Source organism: Pristis pectinata, chromosome 14 (genome assembly GCF_009764475.1).
Source record: "Pristis pectinata isolate sPriPec2 chromosome 14, sPriPec2.1.pri, whole genome shotgun sequence".
NCBI classification, from domain to species: domain Eukaryota; kingdom Metazoa; phylum Chordata; class Chondrichthyes; order Rhinopristiformes; family Pristidae; genus Pristis; species Pristis pectinata.
In genome coordinates, this window is record NC_067418.1 from 6,703,341 (window position 1) to 6,725,144 (window position 21,804).

The 21,804-nt window shown below is 44.5% G+C and overlaps 1 protein-coding gene across 6 annotated transcripts in view; it reads right to left on the bottom strand.

Moving 5' to 3' along the window:
* Positions 1-21,804, bottom strand: part of LOC127577799 (doublecortin domain-containing protein 1-like) — a 282,541-nt gene that overhangs the window by 52,520 nt on the left and 208,217 nt on the right. For all 6 annotated transcript variants that reach the window (XR_007957440.1, XR_007957439.1, XM_052029374.1 and 3 more), the window contains exons 19-22: positions 20,418-20,603; positions 16,936-17,139; positions 13,659-13,824; positions 10,815-10,937 (exon numbers count right to left, since the gene is read on the bottom strand). Coding sequence is in view for 4 of the 6 variants with exons in the window: in XM_052029374.1 (XP_051885334.1) it covers positions 10,815-10,937; positions 13,659-13,824; positions 16,936-17,139; positions 20,418-20,603 (679 nt within the window). In the remaining 2 variants the exon portion in view is untranslated. The remainder of the gene's footprint in view (positions 1-10,814; positions 10,938-13,658; positions 13,825-16,935; positions 17,140-20,417; positions 20,604-21,804) is intronic.

Genomic DNA, 21,804 nt, shown 5'->3' on the forward strand with positions numbered 1-21,804 from the left:
CAGATTTTACAGAGAATGATACTGTCATGAAGCTTTGGCTTAAGAAAGACCCTAATGACAGAAAGCCAGTTAATAAATGAGTGTTAAGTGAGCAGTAGCCCTTTTTCTTCTGAGCACACAAGAGACTGCAGATGCTGGAATCTGGAGCCACACACAAAAAGCTCCAGGAACTCAGCAGGCTGAGCAGCATCTGTGGAGGTGGGGGGGGGGGGGGGGGGGGGGGGGAGGAATTGTCAACATTTCAGGTCAAAATCCTTTCCTCGCACAGATGCTGCTCAGCCTGTTGAGTTCCTCCAGGAGATTGTTTCCTGTCCTTTATCTACCCATGTTCTGGAAGCTAACTGCCTACCTCATTGAAGCAGTAATTGCAAACTAGTAGTAACTTGCCAGAAAATATTTAAAAAAAGAAGAATATGAACCTGTCTTTCATGCTGTGAACATAGTAATGGATTAGTAGTACAGACAAATGGTGCTTATGAAACTAAAATCAACACGGGCCAATTTTCAGTTGCAAGCTTCCAACTGGAAGCAGCAGGAAAGCCACATACGTACCTTGGACACTTGAGACCTTCTTATCGTGGCTTCCAGAGAGAGCCCGTGATTCAGCAGTTAACACCCCCACACAACGTCAGGGGAAAACAGCTTAGATGCACAGATTGCGGCCTTATATCAGTGGTAAATGTGAATTGGCCTTTCCAGTGCACTTTTCACAGACCCAGAGCCCCAGGACCTCCTGGAATGTTTCACAGGCAATGAAGCGCTCTAGATTGTAGTTATTGCTGTGATGCAGGAGACACAGCACCAGAACCAGAATCAGAATCAGGTTTATTATCACTGACAAATGTTGGGGAAGTTGTTGTTTTGCAGCAGCAGCACAGTGCAAGGCTTAAAGATTACTATAAGTTACAAAATTAAATAAATAGTGCAGAAGAGGAATAACCAGGTGGTGTTCATGGGTTCATGGACCATTCAGAAATCTGATGGCAGAGGGGAAGAAGCCGTTCCTGAATCATTGAGTGTGGGTCTTCAGGCTCCTGTACCTCCTCCCTAATGGTGGTAACGAGAAGTGTGCATGTGCCAGGTGGTGAGGGTCCTTAATGAGGCACCACCTCTTGAAGATGTCCTCGATGGTGGGGAGGGTTGTGCCCATGATGGAGCTGGCTGAGCCTACAACCCTCTGCAGCCTCTTTTGATCCTGAGCATTGAAGCCTCCATACCAGGTGGTGATGCAACCAGTCAGAACACTCTCCACCGTACATCTATAGAAATATGCAAGAGTCTTTGGTGACATACAAAATCTCCTTAAACTCCTCATGAAGTAGAGCTGCTGACGTGCCTTCTTCGTGATTGCGTCGTGTTGGGCCCAAGACAGATCCTCTGAGATGTTGACGCCCAGGAACTTGAAGCTGCTCACCCTTTCCACTGCTAATCCTTAATGAGGACTGGTGTGTGTTCTCCCGATTTCCCCTTCCTGAAGTCCACAATCAGTTCCTTGATCTTGCTGTTGTTGAGTGCGAGGTTGTTGTTGTGACACCACTCAACCAGCCGATCTCTCTCACTCCTGTACGCCTCCTCATCGCCACTTGAGATTCTGCCAACAACAGTGATGTCATCGGCGAATTTATAGATGGCGTCTGAGCTGTGCCAAGCCACACAGTCATGTGTAGAGAGAGTAGAGCAGTGGGCTAAGCACGCATCCTTGAGGTGCGCCTGTGTTGATTGTCAGCGAGGAGGAGATGTTACTACCGATCCGCACTGACTGCGGTCTCCCGATAAGGAAGTCAAGGATCCAGTTGCAGAGGGATGTACAGAGACCATGGTTTTGAAGCTTGTTGATTAGAACTGAGGGGATGATGGTGTTGAACGCCGAGCTGTAATCGATAAACAGCAGCCTGACGTATGTTTTGTTGTTGTTTAGGTGCTCTAAAGCCGAGTGGAGAGCCAGTGAGATTGTGTCTACTGTAGACCTGTTGTGGAGTAGGCAAATTGCAGCGGGTCCAGGTCCTTGCTCAGGCAGGAGTTAATTCTAGCCATGACCAACCTCTCAAAACACTTCATCACAGTAGGTGTGAGTGCTACCAGGTGATAGTTGTTGAGGCAGCTCACCCTGCTCTTCTTGGGCACCGGTATGATTGATGCCCTTTTGTATTTGGTGGGAACCTCAGACTGTAGCAGTGAGAGATTGAAGAAGTCCTTGAACACTCCAGCCAGTTAGTTAGCACAGATTTTCAGCACCCTGCTAGGTATGTCATCGGGGCCTGACACCTTGTGAGGGTTCACCCTCTTGAAGGACATTCTGACGCTAGCCTCCAAGACAGAGATCACAGGGTCGCCAGATGCTGTGGGGATTCGTACAGGTGTAGTATTATTCTCCCTTTCAGATTTGCTCCCATGACCAAAAGTTTATTTTTGGTGATGTTGATTGAGGGTTAAATATTGACCAGGACACTGCTCTTCTTCCAGTTAAGGCTGTAGGACTTCTTACATCCACCCTGAAGAGCCAGATTGGGAATTGCATTGACATCTCACCCAAAATGTCAATACCTTGAGCAGCACAGTGCTGTATTAGTTCTCCACTGAACTGCCAGTCTAGGTTAGGCTGGTGATCAACACTGCTACCCACTGAACTGCAACTGACACCTTTAGACCCTGTTTGCAATTTCCAAGAGCACAAGATATACATCATTTTGAACTTTTCACCCCACACCACCAGGTTCAAGAACAGCTACCTCCCTCCAACCATTCGGTTCTTGAACCAACCGGCACAACCTTAATCACTATGGTTTAGCAACACTATGACCACCGATCACTTTGCACGAAAATGGACTTTGTTTTTTTTTGTTCTAATTGTTTTCCTTCTTGTAAAAATTGTGTTTAATTTATGTTTAATCGTTTAATTTATGTTTTACTTGTGAATGCTGCTTATCTGATGCTGTGTGCCTGTGATGCTGCTGCAAGTAAGTTTTTCACTGCACCTGTGCACACATGGACTTGTGCAGATGACAATAAACTCAACTTTGATTTTCGACTTTGTAGTCAACAGCACAACATGAGGTTCTTAAAGGGTTGGCTTGCAAAATCTGCAGGGATTTTTCTTGTGTGGGGCTAAGAGGGTTTGAGATGAATCGGAGAGCCTTCTGATGATGCACCCTACCCATCTCCATTAACCAATGAAGTCTGACTCAGCCTGTCCACAGAGGAGCTGGACTTTGTCCCTGCTCCCCTTATTCAGAGGACTGCCCACTGTATTGCTGGGGAGTCTGCTCACTATATCTAAATGAATTTGGGTCTCCTGCTGAACCCACTGTACAAAGTACAGATTGTAGTCTGACTGTCAGTTGTAAATTCATGTAATTATGTGACCAGAAGCTGCTTAAAAATTTTGAGTTTTCCAAAAAGCTGTTCACTCCCAATATTTCTCCCCCCCCCGGGTAAGGTTTAGAGGGATATGAGCCAAATGCTGGCAAGTGGGACTTGCTCAGTTATGCAACATGCTCATCATGGACAAGCCTGTTCTCTGTGCTGTGCAGCTCTATGACTCAAAATCTGGCCACTTATGTGAAAGAGCAGAAAATCACCAGCAAATCAGTCAGATCTGCAGGAAAGGGAGGCTGCCTAAAGATGCAAAACTCAAATCCCCCCCCCCCCCCCCCCCCCCGCCCCGTTGTGGCTCCTTTCACCATCTCAGCGTGACTCAAAGCAGAAAACAGGTTTCTGGCGCCTCAGGCTCCTGAGTCCCAATGAAGGGTTCTGACACAAAACGTCGACTGTCCACTTCCCTCCGCAGATGCTGCCTGCAGTTCCTCCAGCTCCTCTGTGTGTAGCTTCAGATTTCCAGCATCTGCAGTCTCTTGTGTCACCAGGTTTCTGGTGCCACTGAGTTAAATAATACTCACGGCAGAGGTTGTGGGGGCAGATACATTAGGGGCATTTAAGAGACTCTTAGATAGCCATATGAATGATAGAAAAATAGGGGGCTATGTGGGACGGAAGGGTTAGATAGATCTTAGAGCAGGATAAAATGTCGACACAACATTGTGGGGTGTAGGGCCTGTACTGCGCTGTGGTGTTCTATGTTCTATGTATGTTCTAAAATCAGACTATTAAAGTTTCCCTGCTCTTCTTTGGTGAGAATATAGGATTCACTATGAAGTGGCATTAAGTGAACAATGGATAGAGTTCAGGGTAAGCTAGACATGAGGGAGAAATAAATTGAAGGATATGTTGATGTGGTCAGATCAAGTAAGGTGGGAGGAAACTCATGTAGAACTCATACTGGCATGGTCCAAGTGGTCTCATTTCCTGTTGTACATTCCATGTACATTTTCAAAGTGATGGACCTTTTAAATTTCATACCCTGGTTTGAACTGAGTGAGGATTATTCTTGTTACAACTAGAAACACACAGGCACACAGAGCCCTCTGAAGGTGCATGGTGGTATTTCTGGTGTATGGAAATCAATGGATACAGGTGGCAGTGGATTGAATTGAGGTCATTATGCTGACTTGGAAAGTTGTGCCAACAAAACACAGCAGTCGTGGTATAAAGGACATAGCTAGATACAGACAATTACATTGAAAGCTTATTTCTCAACAGTCAATGATAGTTCTATCACAAAAAACAAGACTCCCCTTCATTGACTCTGTCTACACTTCCTGCTGCCTCAGGGAAGCAGCCAACATAATCAAAGATCCACCTACCCCGATCATTCTCTCTTCTACCCCCTTTCAGAAGATACAAAAGCTTGGAAGCATGTACCACCAGGCTCAAGGACAGCTTCTATCCCGCTGTTATAAGACTCTTGAATGAGCATCTTGTATAATAAAGATGAACTCTTGATCTCTCAGTCTACCTCATCATGGCCCTTGCACCTTATTTATCTGCCTGCACTGCAATTTCTCTGTAACTGTAACACCATATTCTGCATTCTGTTATTGCTTTTCCCTTTGTATTACCTTGATGTACTTATGTTTTGAAATGATCTGTATGGATAGCATGCAATACAAAGTTTTTCACTGTATCCTTAACCAATATCTTCATGTCCTCTCTAGCAACAGGCAAGGTCCTGGAGGACTGGCGAGTAGCTAATTTTGTTCCATTATTCATGAAGGGAAACAGGGATAATCCTGGTAACTATAGACTGGTGAGTCTCACGTCAGTGGTAGGGAAATTACTGGAGAGGATTCCTAGGGATAGGATTTATGAGCATTTGGAAAACCAGAGCCTAATTAGGGACAGTCAGCATGGCTTTGTGCAGGGCAAGTCGTGCCTTACTAACTTGATTGAGTTTTTTGATGAGGTGACGAGGGTGATTGATAAAGGTAGAGCTGTGGATGTCGTCTACGTGGATTTTAGTAAGGCATTTGACAAGATCTCTCATGGGAGGCTCACCCAGAAGATTAAGACGCATGGGATCCATGGTGAATTGGCTTTTGGATTCAGAAATGGCTTGCCCATAGAAGACCAGAGGGTAGTGGTCGATGGGACTTATTCTGGCTGGAGGTCTGTGACTAGTGGTGTTCCTCAGGGATCCGTACTGGGACCTCTGTTGTTGGTGATGTATATAACTGACCTGGATGAAAATGTAGATGGGTGGGTTAGTAAGTTTGCAGATGATATGAAGATTGGTGGTGTTGTGGATAGCGTAGAAGACTGGCAAAGAATACAACGGGATATAGATCAGTTGCAGATATGGGCGGAGAAATGGCAGATGGAGTTCAACCTGGCCAAATATGAAGTGTTGCACATTGGGAGATCAAATGTAAAGGGACAGTACACTGTTAATGGCAAGACCCTTAACAGGGTTGATGAGCAGAGGATCTTGGGGCCCAAGTTCATAGCTCCCTGAAAGTGACTACACAGGTTGATAGGGTGGTAAAGAAGGCATATGGTATGCTCGCCTTCATTAGTCGAGGCATTGAGTTCAAGAGTCAGGAAGTTACGTTGCAGCTTTATAAAACTTTAGTTAGGCTGCATCTGGAGTATTGCATTCAGTTCTGGTCACCCCGTTATAGGAAGGATGTGGAGGCTTTGAAGAGGGTGCCGAAGAGGTTTACCAAGATACTGCCTGGATTAGAGGGCAGGTGCTATGAGGATAGGTTGGACAAACTTGGAAAAAAACGCTCTCTCTGGAGCAGTGGAGGCTGAGGGGAGATCTGATTGAAGTTTATAAGATTATGAGAGGCATAGATAGAGTAGACAGCCAGTATCTTTTCCCCAAGGTTGAAATGTCTAATACCAGAGGTCATGCATTTAAGGTGAGAGGGGGTAAGTTCAAAGGGGATGTGTGGGGCAAGTTTTTTTACACAGAGAGCGGTGGGTGCCTGGAATGGGCTGCCGGGGGTGGTGGTAGAGGCAAGTATGATAGGGGTGTTCAGGAAGCTCTTAGATAGGAACACGAATGTGAGGGAACTGGTAGGGTATGTACATTGTGTTGGCAGAAGTGATTAGTTTAGTTGGGCATTTTATTAGTTAGGCACAACATTGTGGGCCAAAGGGCCTGTTCCTGTGCTGTACTATGTTCTATATTCTGTCTCAGTGCATGTGACAATAATAAACCAATTACCTATAATTATATGGGTAACCTATCTCCACCCATCCATCCTCCACTCCCTTTTCCCCACCACTTGCAGACACACCTTCAGTTACAGAAGTTCCAAATTCTGGAATTATCTCTCAGATGAATTTTCTTAAAATTCGTTTATTACCAAAACTGTCTTGCTGTGAAAATAATTTTGAGGTTAATAACATTTATATTTATCTGTGTGTGAGGGGTAAGTAGAGACCTGCAATGGTACTCCAGAAGTTGTTGTTGAAGATGCAAACCTCCTCTGTAGTTTTTGTAAAAATTGCATCTCTTTAGCTGGCTCCGAAGGAGAGTGTCTTGTTTGTCATTGATACAAGTCAGACTTGGCACAGAGAGAGTTAAAAATGGCCCACTTCAGTCAAGTACCCCTTTAAAGGCATAACATTGCAATTAATGCCAAAAACACACCCTGAAAATTTATTTTTACAAGATCCATTCCATTAGATGTCAATTACTGTTGGAAATGTCTTTTGTTTTCATTTATGTTTTTCTTCTGCCTTTATCTTTAAACCTCAATCTGTTTTCTTTCTCTCTTTAATTTGATTTCTACGTCTGATCTGACATTGAATTAAATACACTGACACTTCCAGATCCAAAATCTTGCTGCTGCTTGTTAATATTTGTTCAAATTGTTTGGTTAAGGAGACACACAGTGGTTAGCTCAGTACACACAGGTCCTAGATGCCTGTAGAGAAATATGTGCCCTTTTGAAGATCTCACTGACAGCAACAACTTGCCTTGCAAAACCCTACAGAAGGTCAGTGAGAAAATGTAAAAGCAGCCAAAAGCAAATGTTGAAGCAATGTCACCTTTGGCTCTTGTCGATTCTAGTCTGGCTACACCCTAGTCTATCTACTGTTAAAGGCACAGAGAGAACATTTCCATGTTTCTCAATACTAAATAACTGAACTTTCGAAGGTACTTGACTTTAACAAATTTCTATAGATGTACAGTAGGGAACATTCTGACTGGTTGCATCACCAGCTGGTATGGAGGCTCCAATGCACAGGATCACAAGAGGCTGCAGAGGGTTGTAGACTCAGCCAGCTCCATCAGGGGCACAACCCTCCCCACCATCGAGCACATCTTCAAGAGGTGGTGCCTCAAGAAGGCGGCATCCATCACTAAGGATCCTCACCATCTGGGACATGTCCTCTTCTCATTACCATTGGGGAGAAGGTACAGGAGCCTAAAGAGACACACTCAACGATTTTGGAACAGCTTCTTCCCCTCTGCCATCAAATTTCTGTATAGTCCACGAACCCATGAACACTACCTCGTTGTTCCCTTTTTTTGCACTGTATATTTATTTTGTAGTTTATAGTAATTTTATGTCCTTGCACTGTACTGCTGGCGCAAGACAACAAATTTCACGACATATAAGTCAGTGATAATAAACCTGATTCTGATTCTGAAAAAGATAGGCAAAGAAGAAAAGAGGTGCGGCAGACTTGGTAATGAATGATGTGATAAAAGCAATAGGGAGAAAGGAACTTAGCCTGGAGAGCCAGAACCTAGGGTCAGCGCGCATGGAGATGAGAAGCAGATCATCTGTGATTTAATGAATGAGTCTCCAAAATCTTCTCAAAGTCAATACTTCTCCTACGGAAAGAGGCCAGTAAGAGAAGGTTAGTTAGCTTGTTAATTGTTCTATTATTTGGCTAGTTTAAGTTTGAATCTGCCCAGTGCAATATATTTGGCTTGCCTGAAGGATCATATTGCCCACATCCAATAGACTCTGAATCTATCTTTTGACCTGTTTAGGTTAGATGGTGATACCATGAGTTATACTTTCATGTTAGCATAGTTCATGTGGCCGAAGAGCTTGCAAGACCTTCTACCAAGTTAAAGTATTGGTATTGGTTTATTATTGTCACTTGTACCGCAGTACAGTGAAAAAACTTGTCTTGCGTACCGGTCGTACAGGTCAATTCAATACACAGTGCAGTTACATTGAGTTAGTACAGAGTGCATTGAGGTAGTACAGGTAAAAACAACAACAGTACAGCGTGAAGTGTCACAGCTACAGAGAAAGTGCAGTGCAAGTAGACAATAAGATGCAAGGTCGCAACAAGGTAGGTTGTGAGGTGCAGCCTCCAGTAAAGGTTATTTAAAGAGGTTCCTCATCTGAGTGTTTAAATTTTGCTTAAAATAAAGTAAGGAATTTGATGCAAAATTATTAAACAATCATACAATAAAATTACACTGGGTAACATCTGGAGACAGTTATATGTAAAGGCTTACTGAAGCATAAATGGATCCGAATTACAAATGTGTCTGGTTAAATATCAATTGCATGGTTCAAAGCAGCTTGCAAATAATTATTGAAGCAAAATACTGTAGATGTTGGAAATGTGGGATAAAACAAAAAAGGCTGCAAACATTCTGAAGGTCAGCAGCATGCAGGCAAAATAGAACAACTGGCAAAAGCAGACTGAGTCAAAAGTAGGGGACAAAGTTGGGGCAGGGCAGAGAGGCTGTGGTTAGGAGATTGTCAAGTCAGCTAACAACATATACCTCAACAATGGCCTGATACTAACTTGGAGATGGGAAGAGTGGTCTGTTTCACAGTTGGGAAATGTGGACAAGTGTGTTTTCCTTGGCTCCTGCTGAACGTAACCAGGATAACATTCATTGGCAGCCAAACGGAGAGGCCGGCTGGGTGCTGGATGGGAACCATGACGTCTAACCACAGCCAGGCAGTGGGGAAAGATCTTGGTCTGAGAGAAAGTCCATGTTGGGTGGTGGATCACCAGTGGAGCCGTGATCGGAACCTTTAACCAGGAGGTGGATTTCTGCTGGATAGAGTGGACGTGGAGAGGATGTTTCCAGTAGTGGGAGAGTCTAGGACCGGAGGGAACAGCCTCAGAATAGAAGGACGTCCCTTTAGAACAGAGATGAGGAGGAATTTCTTCAGCCAGAGAGCGGTGAATCTGTGGAATTCGTTGCCACAGAGGGCTGTGGAGGCCAAGTCATTGGGTATATTTAAAGCGGAGGTCGATAGGTTCTTGATAAGAGCGTCAAAGGTTACGAGGAGAAAGCTGGAGAATGGAGTTGAGAGGGAAAAATAAATCAGCCATGATCGAATGGCAGAGCAGACGATGGGCCGAATGGCCTAATTCTGCTCCTTTGTCCTATGGTCTTATGGTCTGAGGTGCGGGGGTGAGGGTAGGAGTAGAAGCTGAGGAAAGGCATTTATCTGTTAGTTCCATTACCCTTCGCACCTCTCTTAAACTAGCGGGTTAACTCACCTTAGTTAAACTTAACATGGAGATTAAGTACAATGGAAGAATTCTCAACCTGAGTTGTGGGAGTGAGCTTAATGCCTTGTCCCAGAAAACTGGGCACGACCACGGTGGAGACACAGGAGACTGCAGACACAGCACTGGAGGAACTCAGCGGGTCAGGCAGCATTTGTGGAGGGAAATGGACAGTCAACATTTCGGGTCGAGACCCTTCATCTGGACTGGAAAGAAAGAGGAGAGATAGGCAGTATAGAGAGGTGAGGGGAAAGGGTAGAGCAAGAGCTGGCAGGTGATAGGTGGATCCAGATGAGGGGGGTGATAGGCAGATGGGGGAAGGGGGGAGAGTGGGAACAGCGTCAGAAGCTGGGAGGTGACAGGTGGAGGTGACAAAGGGCTGAAGATGATGGAATCTGATAGGAGAGGACGGTGGAGCATGGAATCAAGGGAGGGAGGTGGGGAGGGGTCCATGGGTGATGGGCAGACAGTGGGAGAGGGGAAAGAGATATGGTGATGGCGCCAGTTAGATCAGGAGGAGAGAGAAAAAAGAAATGGGAGAAGGGACAGAGAGGGAGCAGTTACTGGAAGTTGGAGAACATGAGGTGCTATTCCTCTAATTTATGTTTAGCCTCTACTTGGCGGGAGAGGAGGCCAAGGACAGACATGTTGGTGTAGGAATGGGATGGAGAATTAAAATGCCGGGCAACCGAGAGATCCAGGCGGTCAGAGTGGACAAAGTGAAGGTGCTCGGTCAAGGAAGGTGGGTCTCCTTGGGTCTCGAATGTTTAACTTTTTTATATCACACTCACCCGTTATTGGGGGATAAAATTCCCCTCAATGTTATATCAGCCATTGCTGCCCAATTCCCTGTGCATTTCCAGCATTTTCTGTTTGTGTTATAAAAGTAATGAACTGTTCAATAAGTTTTTGTGAGGATACGCTGCACCTGTTTTAGACGCTTGAAATTTCAAATTTTAAACACTTACCACTCAGAGGCACAAATGGCTCACCAGAGGACACCCAGACCTCAATAGGGTTCCTGAAACTTGGGTTGATTTTCAACTCCTCACGGGTCACCAAGTAGTTATCACCAGGAGTCAACGTCCAGTCTAGTAGTGAAGAAAAGCAGCACAGGAATTCACTGATCGACAAGGGAAGTACACAACAACATAGAACAGTACAGCATAGGAACAGGCCCTTCGGCCCACAAGGTCTGTGCCAAACACAATGCCAAATTAAACTAAATCTCTTCTGCCTGCACATGATCCACGTCCCTCCATTCTCTGCATATTTATGTGTCTGTCTGAAAGCCTCTTAAGCGCCACAGTTGTATCTGCTTCCACAATCAGATTTATAAACGGTCCATGAACCCATGAACACTACCTCTTTATTCCTCTTTTGCATTATTTATTCATCTTTGTAACTTACAGTAATTTTTATGTCTTGCACTGTACTGCTGCTACAAAACAACAAATTTCACAACATATGTCAATGATAATAAACCTGATTCTGATTCCACTCCTAGCAGCCCATGAAAAGAAAAGATCATGCATGCAGTTTTAAGATATTGATATTTATTTATTAGTCACATGTACATTGAAACACACAGTGAAATACATCTTTTTGCGTTATTGAGAATGTGCTGGGGGCAGCCAGCAAGCGTCGCCAGGCTTCCGGCGCCAACATAGCATGTCCACAACTTCCTAACCTGTACATCTTTGGAATGTGGGAGGAAACCGGAGCACCCGGAGGAAACCCATGCGGGCACGGGGAGAACATATACACTCCTTACAGACGGCAGCAGGAATTGAACCCGGGTCGCTGGCGCTGTAATAGCGTTATGCTAACCACTACACTATTGTGCCACCCTACCATGGCCTGCTACAATTTCTTGTGTCCTCAGAATGGGGCAGTAACCAGAAAAATCAAGTGTTGTTATGCCACCCAATATTGCTTTCTGGTTTGTGCCTACAACTTCTGTCTGAAGTAGGCATCACCCATGATTTAGTTGGTAGCTCTCTCATCTCGAGTCAGCCTGTGCACTCTGAGTCCCTCTCATCTCCAGCCACCCTGTGCACTCTGAGTCCCTCTCACCTTTAAGGTTCATCACCAGCTCTATGGTCTTGACCACGAGCACATAATCAAGTCTGCCAGTGCAGCAGTGAGGGAGTGTTGCACTGTCAGGTGTGGCACTTACTAGAGGAGATGATAATCCAACACTGCAAGTACCTTCTCGAGGAGAATATAAACAGCCAGTGTCAGTATCTCTCATCAATCGGGAACTAAACCGATATACCACATCTCGTATCCCCTTATGACATAGAAGGAGGCCATTTGGCCCATTGAGTCTATGCTGGCTCTCAAAGAAATTCACAAGAACACAAGAAAATAGGAGCAGGAGTAAGCCACTTGGCCCATCAAGGCTGCCCTACCATTCAATATTAATCTATCTCCACCTTAAATATATCTAATGATCTGGGTTCCACCACGCTCGGGGGCAGAGAATTCTAGAGATTCACCACCCTCTGAGAGAAGAAATTTCTACGCACCTCAGTTTTAAATGACTGACCACTTTTTTGTAGCTGTGTCCCCTTGTTCATGGCTCTCCCACTAGTAGAAATATCTCAACATCTACCCAGTCAAGCCCCCTTAGGATGTGATATGTTTGAATAAGGTCGCCCTTCATTCTTGTAAACTCCAAGGAGTACAAACCCAAATTGTCTTGCTTCTCTTGATAGGACAATCCCCCATCTCAGGAACTGGTCTGGTGAATCTCCTTTGGACTGCCTCCATTGCATACTTGTTGGACCTGCCTGCTAACTTTTTGTAATTCATGCACTAGAACACCTACATCTGAACATCACACATTGGCAGCCTCTCCCCACTTAGATAATGATCTGCCTTTTGATTCCTCTTACAAAAGTGCATGATCCCACACTTCCCCATATTAACTCCATTTGTCAGTTTTTCACCCAATCTATCTAATGTCTAATACTAGAGGGCATGCACTTAAGGTGAAAGGGGGTAAATTCAAAGGAGATGTGCGGAGCAATTGTTTTACACAGAGTGGTGGATGCCGGGAATGTGCTGCCAGGAGCGATGGTGAAGGCAGATACAATAGAGGATCTAAGCTGGGCACATGAATGTGCAGAGAATGGAGGGAAACAGACATTGTGTAGGCAGAAGGGATTAATTTAGTTAGGCATTTAATTACTAGTTTAATTAGTTCAGCACAACATCGTGGGTTGAAGGACCTGTTCTTGTGCTATACTGTTCTTTGTTCTATGTTCTATCTGCATCCCATTGCAGAATCACAATATCCTCATCACTACAAGCCCTCCCACCTATCCTATCAATCCCATTCCCCCACTTATTTCCCTGTAACCCATTCTCTCTCACATTCCCATCAACTCCACCCTGATGCTCTTACCACGCACACACTCTCAGGATAATTTACTATAACCAATTATCTTAATGACCGGGGCATCTTTGGGATGTGGGAGGAAAGGAGCATCTGGGGTAGACCCATACTGACACAGGGAGATCATGCAAACTCCCCAAAGATCGCAATAGAGGTCTGGATCCAATCTGGGTTGCTGCAGCTGTGAAACACCAGGACTAGTTACAGTGCCCTAGTTTTACCACATTCCAAGGCAAATAACTAAGCCGTGGTGTTAATAGGAGAGGCAAGTTTAAGAGAAAATACCTGCAAGCATGCATGGATCCCAGACCAACATTAACCTAGGCTGCAGAGGCAAGAAAAAGTATGTATAACCACACTGATATATCTTCTTTCTTCTCCCTATTTATTAGCCCCTCAGGTCTCCTACCTTTGTCTCCTTCAGCTTGTCTTATTTCCAGCTCTTGCTCCTGTGAAGTGTCATTGGCTGATGCCGCTATCAGTTCACTGACAGTCAAGATCAGGCTTCCATCAGCTGTATACAGTCTTCGTGCAGGTCTGGTCAGCTCTAGCCTTTGAGTGCACATGGCAAGCAACTAGATCAAGGCAAGCAGGGAGTTAACTGTAAATACAGTGTACTGAAAGGAGAAGGTGACTATTACTGTCAGTGGTGTTTGCACAACATTCTTCTCTCTAATTCTGTAGAGAGGGATTAAGGACTTTAAATTCAACATTTTAATTCTGTTGTTAAAACAGTGGTCAATGGGGACAAAACACCAATATTTAATCCTGGAAATTGGTAATTGGTTTATTATTGTTGTGTGTACCGAGATACAGTGAAAAAATTTGTTTTGCGTACCATCCATACAGATCATTTCAAAACATAAGTACATTTAGGTAGTACAAAGGGAGAAGCTATAACAAAATTCAGAATATAGTGTTACAGTTACAGTTACAGAGAAAGTGCAGTGCAGGTAGACAAGAGTTCATCTTTATCGTACAAGAGGTCTGTTCAAGAATCTTATAACAGGATAGAAGCTGCCTTTGAGGCTGGTGGTACATGTTTTCAAGCTTTTTTATCTTCTGCCCGATGGGAGTGGGGGAGAAGAGAGAATATCCAGGGGTCTTTAATTATGTTGGCTGCTTTCCCAAGGCAGCAGGAAGTGTAGACAGAGGATGGTTTCAGCGATCTGCTGAGCTGTGTCCACAACCCTCTGAAATTTCTTGCAGTCTTGGGCAGAGCAGTTGCCATACCAAGCCATGATGCATCCGGATAGGATGCTTTCGATGGTGCATCTATAAAAATTGGTGAGGGTCAACGGGGACATGCCGAATTTCCTTGATCTTCATAGGAAGTAGTTCTGACTATATGACAACTTCTCAGTGAATGAAATAATTGTTCATTACATCACCAGCATTAACTTCTAAATGAAAATTTTAATGCTCCAAACTAGTCAATCCCAGCTGCACAAAATGGGGGCAAACTTCCCCCCCTTTCCACACCCACTGCAGGGCAAGGGTCAGGATAGAAGAAACTAAATTCTTAAAAATGCTAACCACATCCCAACCCATTACAAACAATCTCAATTCTGGTCTGGACCTTGGGTGAGTTGGGGGATTTACGTGACAACTGCACGCGAGGTGGATCAGTATTTTATATTTGTTAATGAGGTTACCTTCCCCAAAATGAAGTAGCCACAATGAAGCCCCCGTGATCTCTTCAACGCCTCTGCGATCTGATTCTTGCCCCTATCCATCCACCCCCACCATGATTGATCCCCTTCACCACACCCCCACTACGATCGATCTCCACCACCCAGTCCCCACTACAATCAGTCTCTTTCACCCAGTCCCCATTGCAATCAAACTCCTTCATCTGGTGCTAACCACAATTAAATTCCATTCCCCCAACCCCACAGCAACCTCTTCATCCCATTCTCATCACAATTGATCTCCTCCACCCACCCTATGCAATCTAACTCACTCACCCCCACCACAATCAATCTCATGTACCTCACCTCCACTGCTATCAGTCTCGTCCACGCCTTGACCGATCTCCTCCAACCCTCGCAATGTCCATATCCGACCATTTCCCTCACATTTATGTCCTAGCGAAGAGCTTCTTGAATGCCCCTATTGTATCTGCCTCCACCACCACCCCAGGCTGCACAAATTTCAGAAGAATTCTTGGCTTTATACCAGAGGGCATGCATTTAAGGTGAGGGGGGTTAAGTTCAAAGGAGATATGCAGGGCAATTTTTTTTACACAGAGAGTGGTGGGTGCCTGGAGTGTGCAGCCTGGGTTGGTGGTGGTGGAGGCAGATACAATAGAGGTGTTCAAGAAGCTCTTCGATAGGACATGAACGTGAGGAAAATGGTCAGATATGGACATTGTGCAGGCAGAAGGGATTAGTTTAGTTGGGCATTTTATTATTAATGTAATTGGTTCGGCACAACATCGTGGGCCGAAGGGCCTGTTCCTGTGCTGTTCTGTTCTCTGTTTGTCAGGGCCTACAAGTTGTGTGCATATACAAAGTCCCCAGCCTCATGAGAACTGCCATATTTTTATGTGTTACTTGCATTCAATGCATTTTGCTTTGAGGGTTTTAATTTGTTCCTTGGATGCAGAAAAGTTGCAGTAGTGGCACATGTTCATTTCAAACATCAGGTATATAAGAATTACAAGATGTTTTGTTTAATGACCAGACTCAGTGCTGGGAATTCCTTAAATGTAACATTAAATCTGAACACAGGGGCTCCTCAGGTTACGAATGACTCAACTTTCAGAAATCCAACTTAACGCAAATTCTCCCGTTCACTTTTAAAGCATTTATCAAACCAGTAGTAATAATAATAAAATGTTTCATGATATCCGTCAATGACTGGGTACTGCATATATATATTCCATTAGTTTAATAATGGTAATGTTAACGTGATTATTCAATGAAATGAAAGGATTATAGCAAATGTACGTAGAGCGATACAATATGGAATGAGAGTTGGAATAGGTTTATTCTTATTACATGTACCAAGGTACAGTTTAGTTTGTGTTCTATCCAGACAGATCATTCCATGCATAAGTACACTGAGGTAGTGAAGAAGGTAAACAGAATGCAGAATATAGTGTTACAGTTACAACGAAAGTGCAGAACAGGTAGACAAATAAGGTGCAAGGGCCACGATGAGGTAGATTGGGAGATCAAGAGTTCACCTCTATCTTTATAGACAAATAAAGTGTAGCTATAGAAAAAAATATTACTGACTTATGGAGAAATCAGCCTACAGACAGTTCTCTAGAATATAACCTGGGGACTGGCTGCACACAAACCAACAAATATTCACCATCTTCGGCTCCAAGCAGCATGAGGATGCCTTGGTGTTCCCAACCAGGATGTTTAAATGTTAAGACTGGAATGGCCCTGAATGCTTCAGCCCAGCGTTAACTGTTGGTCATCGATTAACAATGGAAAAAGACCCCAACAATTCTAGCAACTCACTAGGATTCCATCAGCTCAAATCAACAATAGAGAAATTCCCTCTTTCCCCATTATGGGAATTCACTCCACTGAATGTTTCCGGTATAGATTCTACATCAGAACGGGAACTAGTTGGCCAGTCCTTAATTTTCACAGGCTGATGAGCTGTTCTCTATTTTTCGTGACTTCTGGCTAACTTGAGAATACGTTTACTTATCCTGGCTTTATTACCGAGGAAAACGTTGTTCCAATAATCAATTCACCATCCTTATATCCAGCGCCATTCCGATAGGCCAAGATTCTCACTGCTGGTTGGGTCTTGGCAGCAGAGATGTCCCATGAGATAGTTTGTACTGATGTCTCCACCCGCAAAGAATTTAGTTTTGCTTCCAAGTGAGCCAAACTATTTTTGGCTGCAGAAGTAGAAAGGTCAACCTATAAACAAGAGAATTAAAATCTTTCCAAATTTCATACATAATATTTAAATAAAAGATAGCTTGATGCCAAGCTTTGACCCAAACATGTAAGAACTCTGCACTACTTCACATGCTGCGCATTCTAAATTTTCACTGCTCCACCATTAGTTTTCATCGGAATTCCCTTTCTAAAGTTCTCTGCCTCTGTCTCTCTCTCTCTCTCTCCCTCTCACTTCAATAAACCTCTTCAAACCTGGCACTTTTAGAACAATTGAACCATTGAACACTACAGCACAGAAAATGGGCCACTCGGCCCTACTAGTCTGTGCCGAAACTTTATTCCACTAGTCCCATCGACCTGCACTCGGTCCATAACCCTCCAGACCTCTCCCGTCCATGTATCAGTCCAATTTATTCTTAAAACTTAAGAGTGAGCCCACATTTACCACGTCAGATGGTAGCTCGTTCCACACTCCCACCACTCTCTGAGTGAAGAAGATCCCCCTAATGTTCCCCCAAACCTTTCCCCTTTCACCCTAAAGCCATGTCCTCTCGTATTTATCTCTCCTAATCTAGGTGGAAAAAGCCTACTCGCATTTACTTTGTCTATACCCCTCATAATTTTGTAAACCTCTATCAAATCTCCCCTCATTCTTCTACACACCAAAGAATAAAGTCCTAACCTGTTCAATCTTTCCCTGTAACTCAACTCTTATCAAACTTTCTTTCACTTGTACTAATGGGCTGAATTTTAGGACGCAAAATATGGTTGGTTCACAGATTCATAGAATCATAGAGAGGCCATTTGGTCCATCATGTTCCACCTTTCCACCCCGCCAAAATTTTTAAAATTATTATTCATCATAAAAAATGAACTATATACAAGAATAAAACAATGCAAACCTTTACATTTGTGTACAGATCAATCATTAGTGTTACCTTTTTATATATAAAAAAACCACAGCACCGATGCCACTCGTGTGGCTCCCTGGGGTGATACCCCAATCCCATATTTACAATATTTAAGGTGCTTCCTCGCCTGACCCTGCCCCTCCCTCTCCAGTGGCAGAAGAACCCTAAACTGTAGTCCTTTCCCACCGAGCCCTTGCGTTGGCTGCACCCAGTTTCAGTGCGTCCCTCAGCACGTACTCCTGCAGCCTGGAATGAGCCAGTCGGCAGCATTCCCCTACGGATATCTCGCAATGCTGGGAGACCAACAAGTTTCGGGCAGACCAAAGGACATCTTTCACCGAGTTGATGACCTTCCAGCAGCAGCTGATGTCCATCTCCGTGTGTGTCCCCAGGAACAGCCTGTAGATCAGAGAATCCTCTGTTACACAGCTGCTGGGGATGAAACGTGACAAGGACCCCTGCATCTTTTGCCACACCCTCCTCGTAAACCCACAGCCTGCAAAGAGGTGGGCAATCGTCTCATCCTCAGCGCAGTCCTCCCGTGGGCAGCGCGCGCTGGGAGTGATGTTTCGACCATGCAGGAAGGATCTGACTGGAAGGGCCCCTCTCACCGCCAGCCAAGCGAGGTCTTGGTGCTTGTTGTTGAGTTCTGGCGATGAGGCATTCTGCCAGATGGTCAGGACAGTCTGCTCAGGGAACCACCCCACAGTATCCATCGAGTCCTTCTCCTGCAGTGGTCTGCAGGATGTTCCGTGCTGACCACTGCCTGATGGACTTGTGGTCAAAGGTGTTGGTCTGGAAGAACTTTTCCACAAAGGACAGGTAGTGCCGCAACATCCAGCTGACTGGGACGTTGCATGGCAATGGGGCCAGGCCCATCCTTCGCAACAGTGGGGACAGGTAGAACCTCGACACGTAGTGACACTTGGTGCCCACGTACTTTGGTTCCACGCACAGCCTGATGCACCACAGACGAAGGTGGACATCAGGATGAGGGCAACATTGGGGACACTTTTGTCCCCATTGTCCAGGGACTTGTGCATGGCGACCTGTCGGACCCACTCCATCTTGGATCCCCAGATGAACCGGAAGACGGCACAGGTCATTCCCAAGCAGGAGAAGTGAGGAACAGGCCACACCTGCACCAAGTATAGCAGCCCTGAGAGCACCCCACACCTGATAACCAAGTTCTTCCCAATTATTGAGAGGGAGCGCCGTTCCCACAGTCCCAGTTTCTGCTTCACCTTCCCAATCCCCTCCCACCAATTTTCGTTGCACGCCCCAGCCCCTCCAAACCTTATTTACCTTAGTCTCAATTCCCAGCTCTCTGTCTATAGCCTGGCTAGTTACAGACCTTTAAGTGCTCATCAGGGCACCATTTAACTGTTTTGAAGTTCTTTTTTCCTCCACCAGCCTTTCAGACAGTGAGTTCCAGACCTCCCATTAGCCTTTGGGTGAAAAAAATTACCCTCAACCATCCTTCAATGCTTCTTGCAATTATCTTAAATATATAACTCCTCATTCTGCACCTCTGTCAAATGAAACAAGTCCTTCCTACTTACCCTATCTAGGCCTCTCATTAGCATCAGAGAATCATCAAACTATTATGGCCATTCAGCCCAGCAAATCTGTGTTGTTTCACTGTAGAGCAACCTCTCCATTTCCATAGACTAGCAAATTAAATTCTTTCAGTTGCCCGTCCAATTCGCTTCTGAATTAGGCAGATCAGGCAGTTTCTGCTGAAGGGTTTTCAATCTGAAACATTACCGCTGTCTCCTTTTCCTCAACACTACTTTTTATCAAAATCAGATTTTCAGCATCTGCATTATTTTATTTCATTTTGAAGGCACTGATTGACTCTGGTTCCATCTCGCTTACAAGCAGTGAATTCCAGACCCTAACTACTCTCCCAGTAAAACAAACCCTCACATCCTCCTCACGTCTTTTGCCCTTTCCTTTGAATCTGTGTCCCTTGGTCCTTGAACCGTCCACTAAATGGAACAGATTTCTTCTGTTGATCCTCTCTAATCCCATCATAATCTTGTACATTTCCATTATATCTCCGTTCAACCTTCTTTGCTCCAAGAAGAACAACTCCATCCTCTCCAATCTAACCTTGTGGCTGAAATCCATACTTTCTGGAATCATTCTGATAAATCCTTTCTGCACCCTCTCTGGCACCTTCACATCCTTCTTAAACTGAGGTGACCAGAACTGAATGTCATGTTGCTGTGTTGCAGTGTTCCAATGTTCCATCGTTTACTTCAAATATTCTGTCTGCTGTAGAGTGGAGAATTTGCTGTGAGTTTTGCCTTAAACCCAGCCCACCTCCAACATTGGCTGAAATGGTATTAAATACTAGCCCAGATTAAAGCAGAGCTTCACCTTCGTAACTTTGATGCACTTGAAAGGTCCTGTTTCCTCCACTTGGCTCTTTCTGCAGCCTGTGGCACAGATGAATGAAACACCCGGTTGCAACTTTGTCATGACATTCTGTCCCCTCAGTGCCCTGGAACAAGCCAAACAAACCACCGTTCTCTGCTTTGTTCTGGGATGAGTAAAGTAATAACCCTAATTAAAGAGAATAAAACAGGAAATTCATTGACGAATATTCTGACCAACACGGCTGATTGAGAATATCTGGACAAATTATGTGTGCATTCCATGTCACAATTAGAGCCCTGTGCAGATTACCGTTTTCCACTAACATTAAAAAATAATCGAGGCACAGAATATTGCTCAGGAAGGATGGAGCAAGCTGGTATCCTTTTCTCCAGAAAAGTCTAAGGAGCGGCTTAATATCGACAGCATCAGTGTGAAAAAAGTGTTTCCATTTTTAGGGAAGTTTAAAATGAGAAACCATAAATATAAGACAGACAATAAATCCAACAAAGAAATTCGGGGAAAATTAATTATCCAAGAAATGATTAGAACATAAAGCTCACAACCATGGAGCAGAGGCAAAGGATAAAACATACATTTAATGGGAAGTTTGATGGCATGGGAGAGGAAGGAAATGCAGGTAAATTTGGATGGTTTGGTAGGGGGAGGTTAGACAACAGGAGAGCTAAGCTGGGATGAATTTCCTCTTTGGTATTGGTTTATTATTGTCACTTGTACCGAGGTACAGTGAAAGACTTGTCTTGCATACCTTTCATACAGATCAATTCATTACACACTGCACTGAGGTAGTACAGAGTGCATTGAGGTAGTACAGGGTAAAAACAATAACAGAATACAGAGTAAAGTGTCACAACTACAGGGAAGTGCAGTGCAGGTAGACAATAAGGTGCAGATCTAGATAGGATGCTTTCTATGGTGCATCGATAAAAATTGGTGAGTGTCAAAGGGGACATGCCAAATTTCTTTAGTATCCCGATGAAGTAGAGGCGCTGGTGAGCTTTCTTGGCCATGGTGTCTACATGGTTGGACCAGGACAGGCTATTGGTGATGTTCACTCCTAGGAACCTGAAGCTCCCAACCTTCTAGACCTCAGCACCATTGATGTAGACAGGTGCATGTACACCACCCCTTTCCTGAAGTCAATGACCAGCTCTTTTGTTTTGCTGACATTGAGGGAAAGGTTGTTGTCATGACATCATTCCACTAAGCTCTCTATCTCCTTCCTGTACTCTGACTCATCATTATTTGAGATACGGCCCACTACAGTGGTATTATCTGCAAACTTATAGATGGAGTTAGAGCAGAATCTGGCCACGCAGTCATGAGTGTATGGGGACTAGAATAGGGGGTTGAGGGCGCAGCCTTGTGG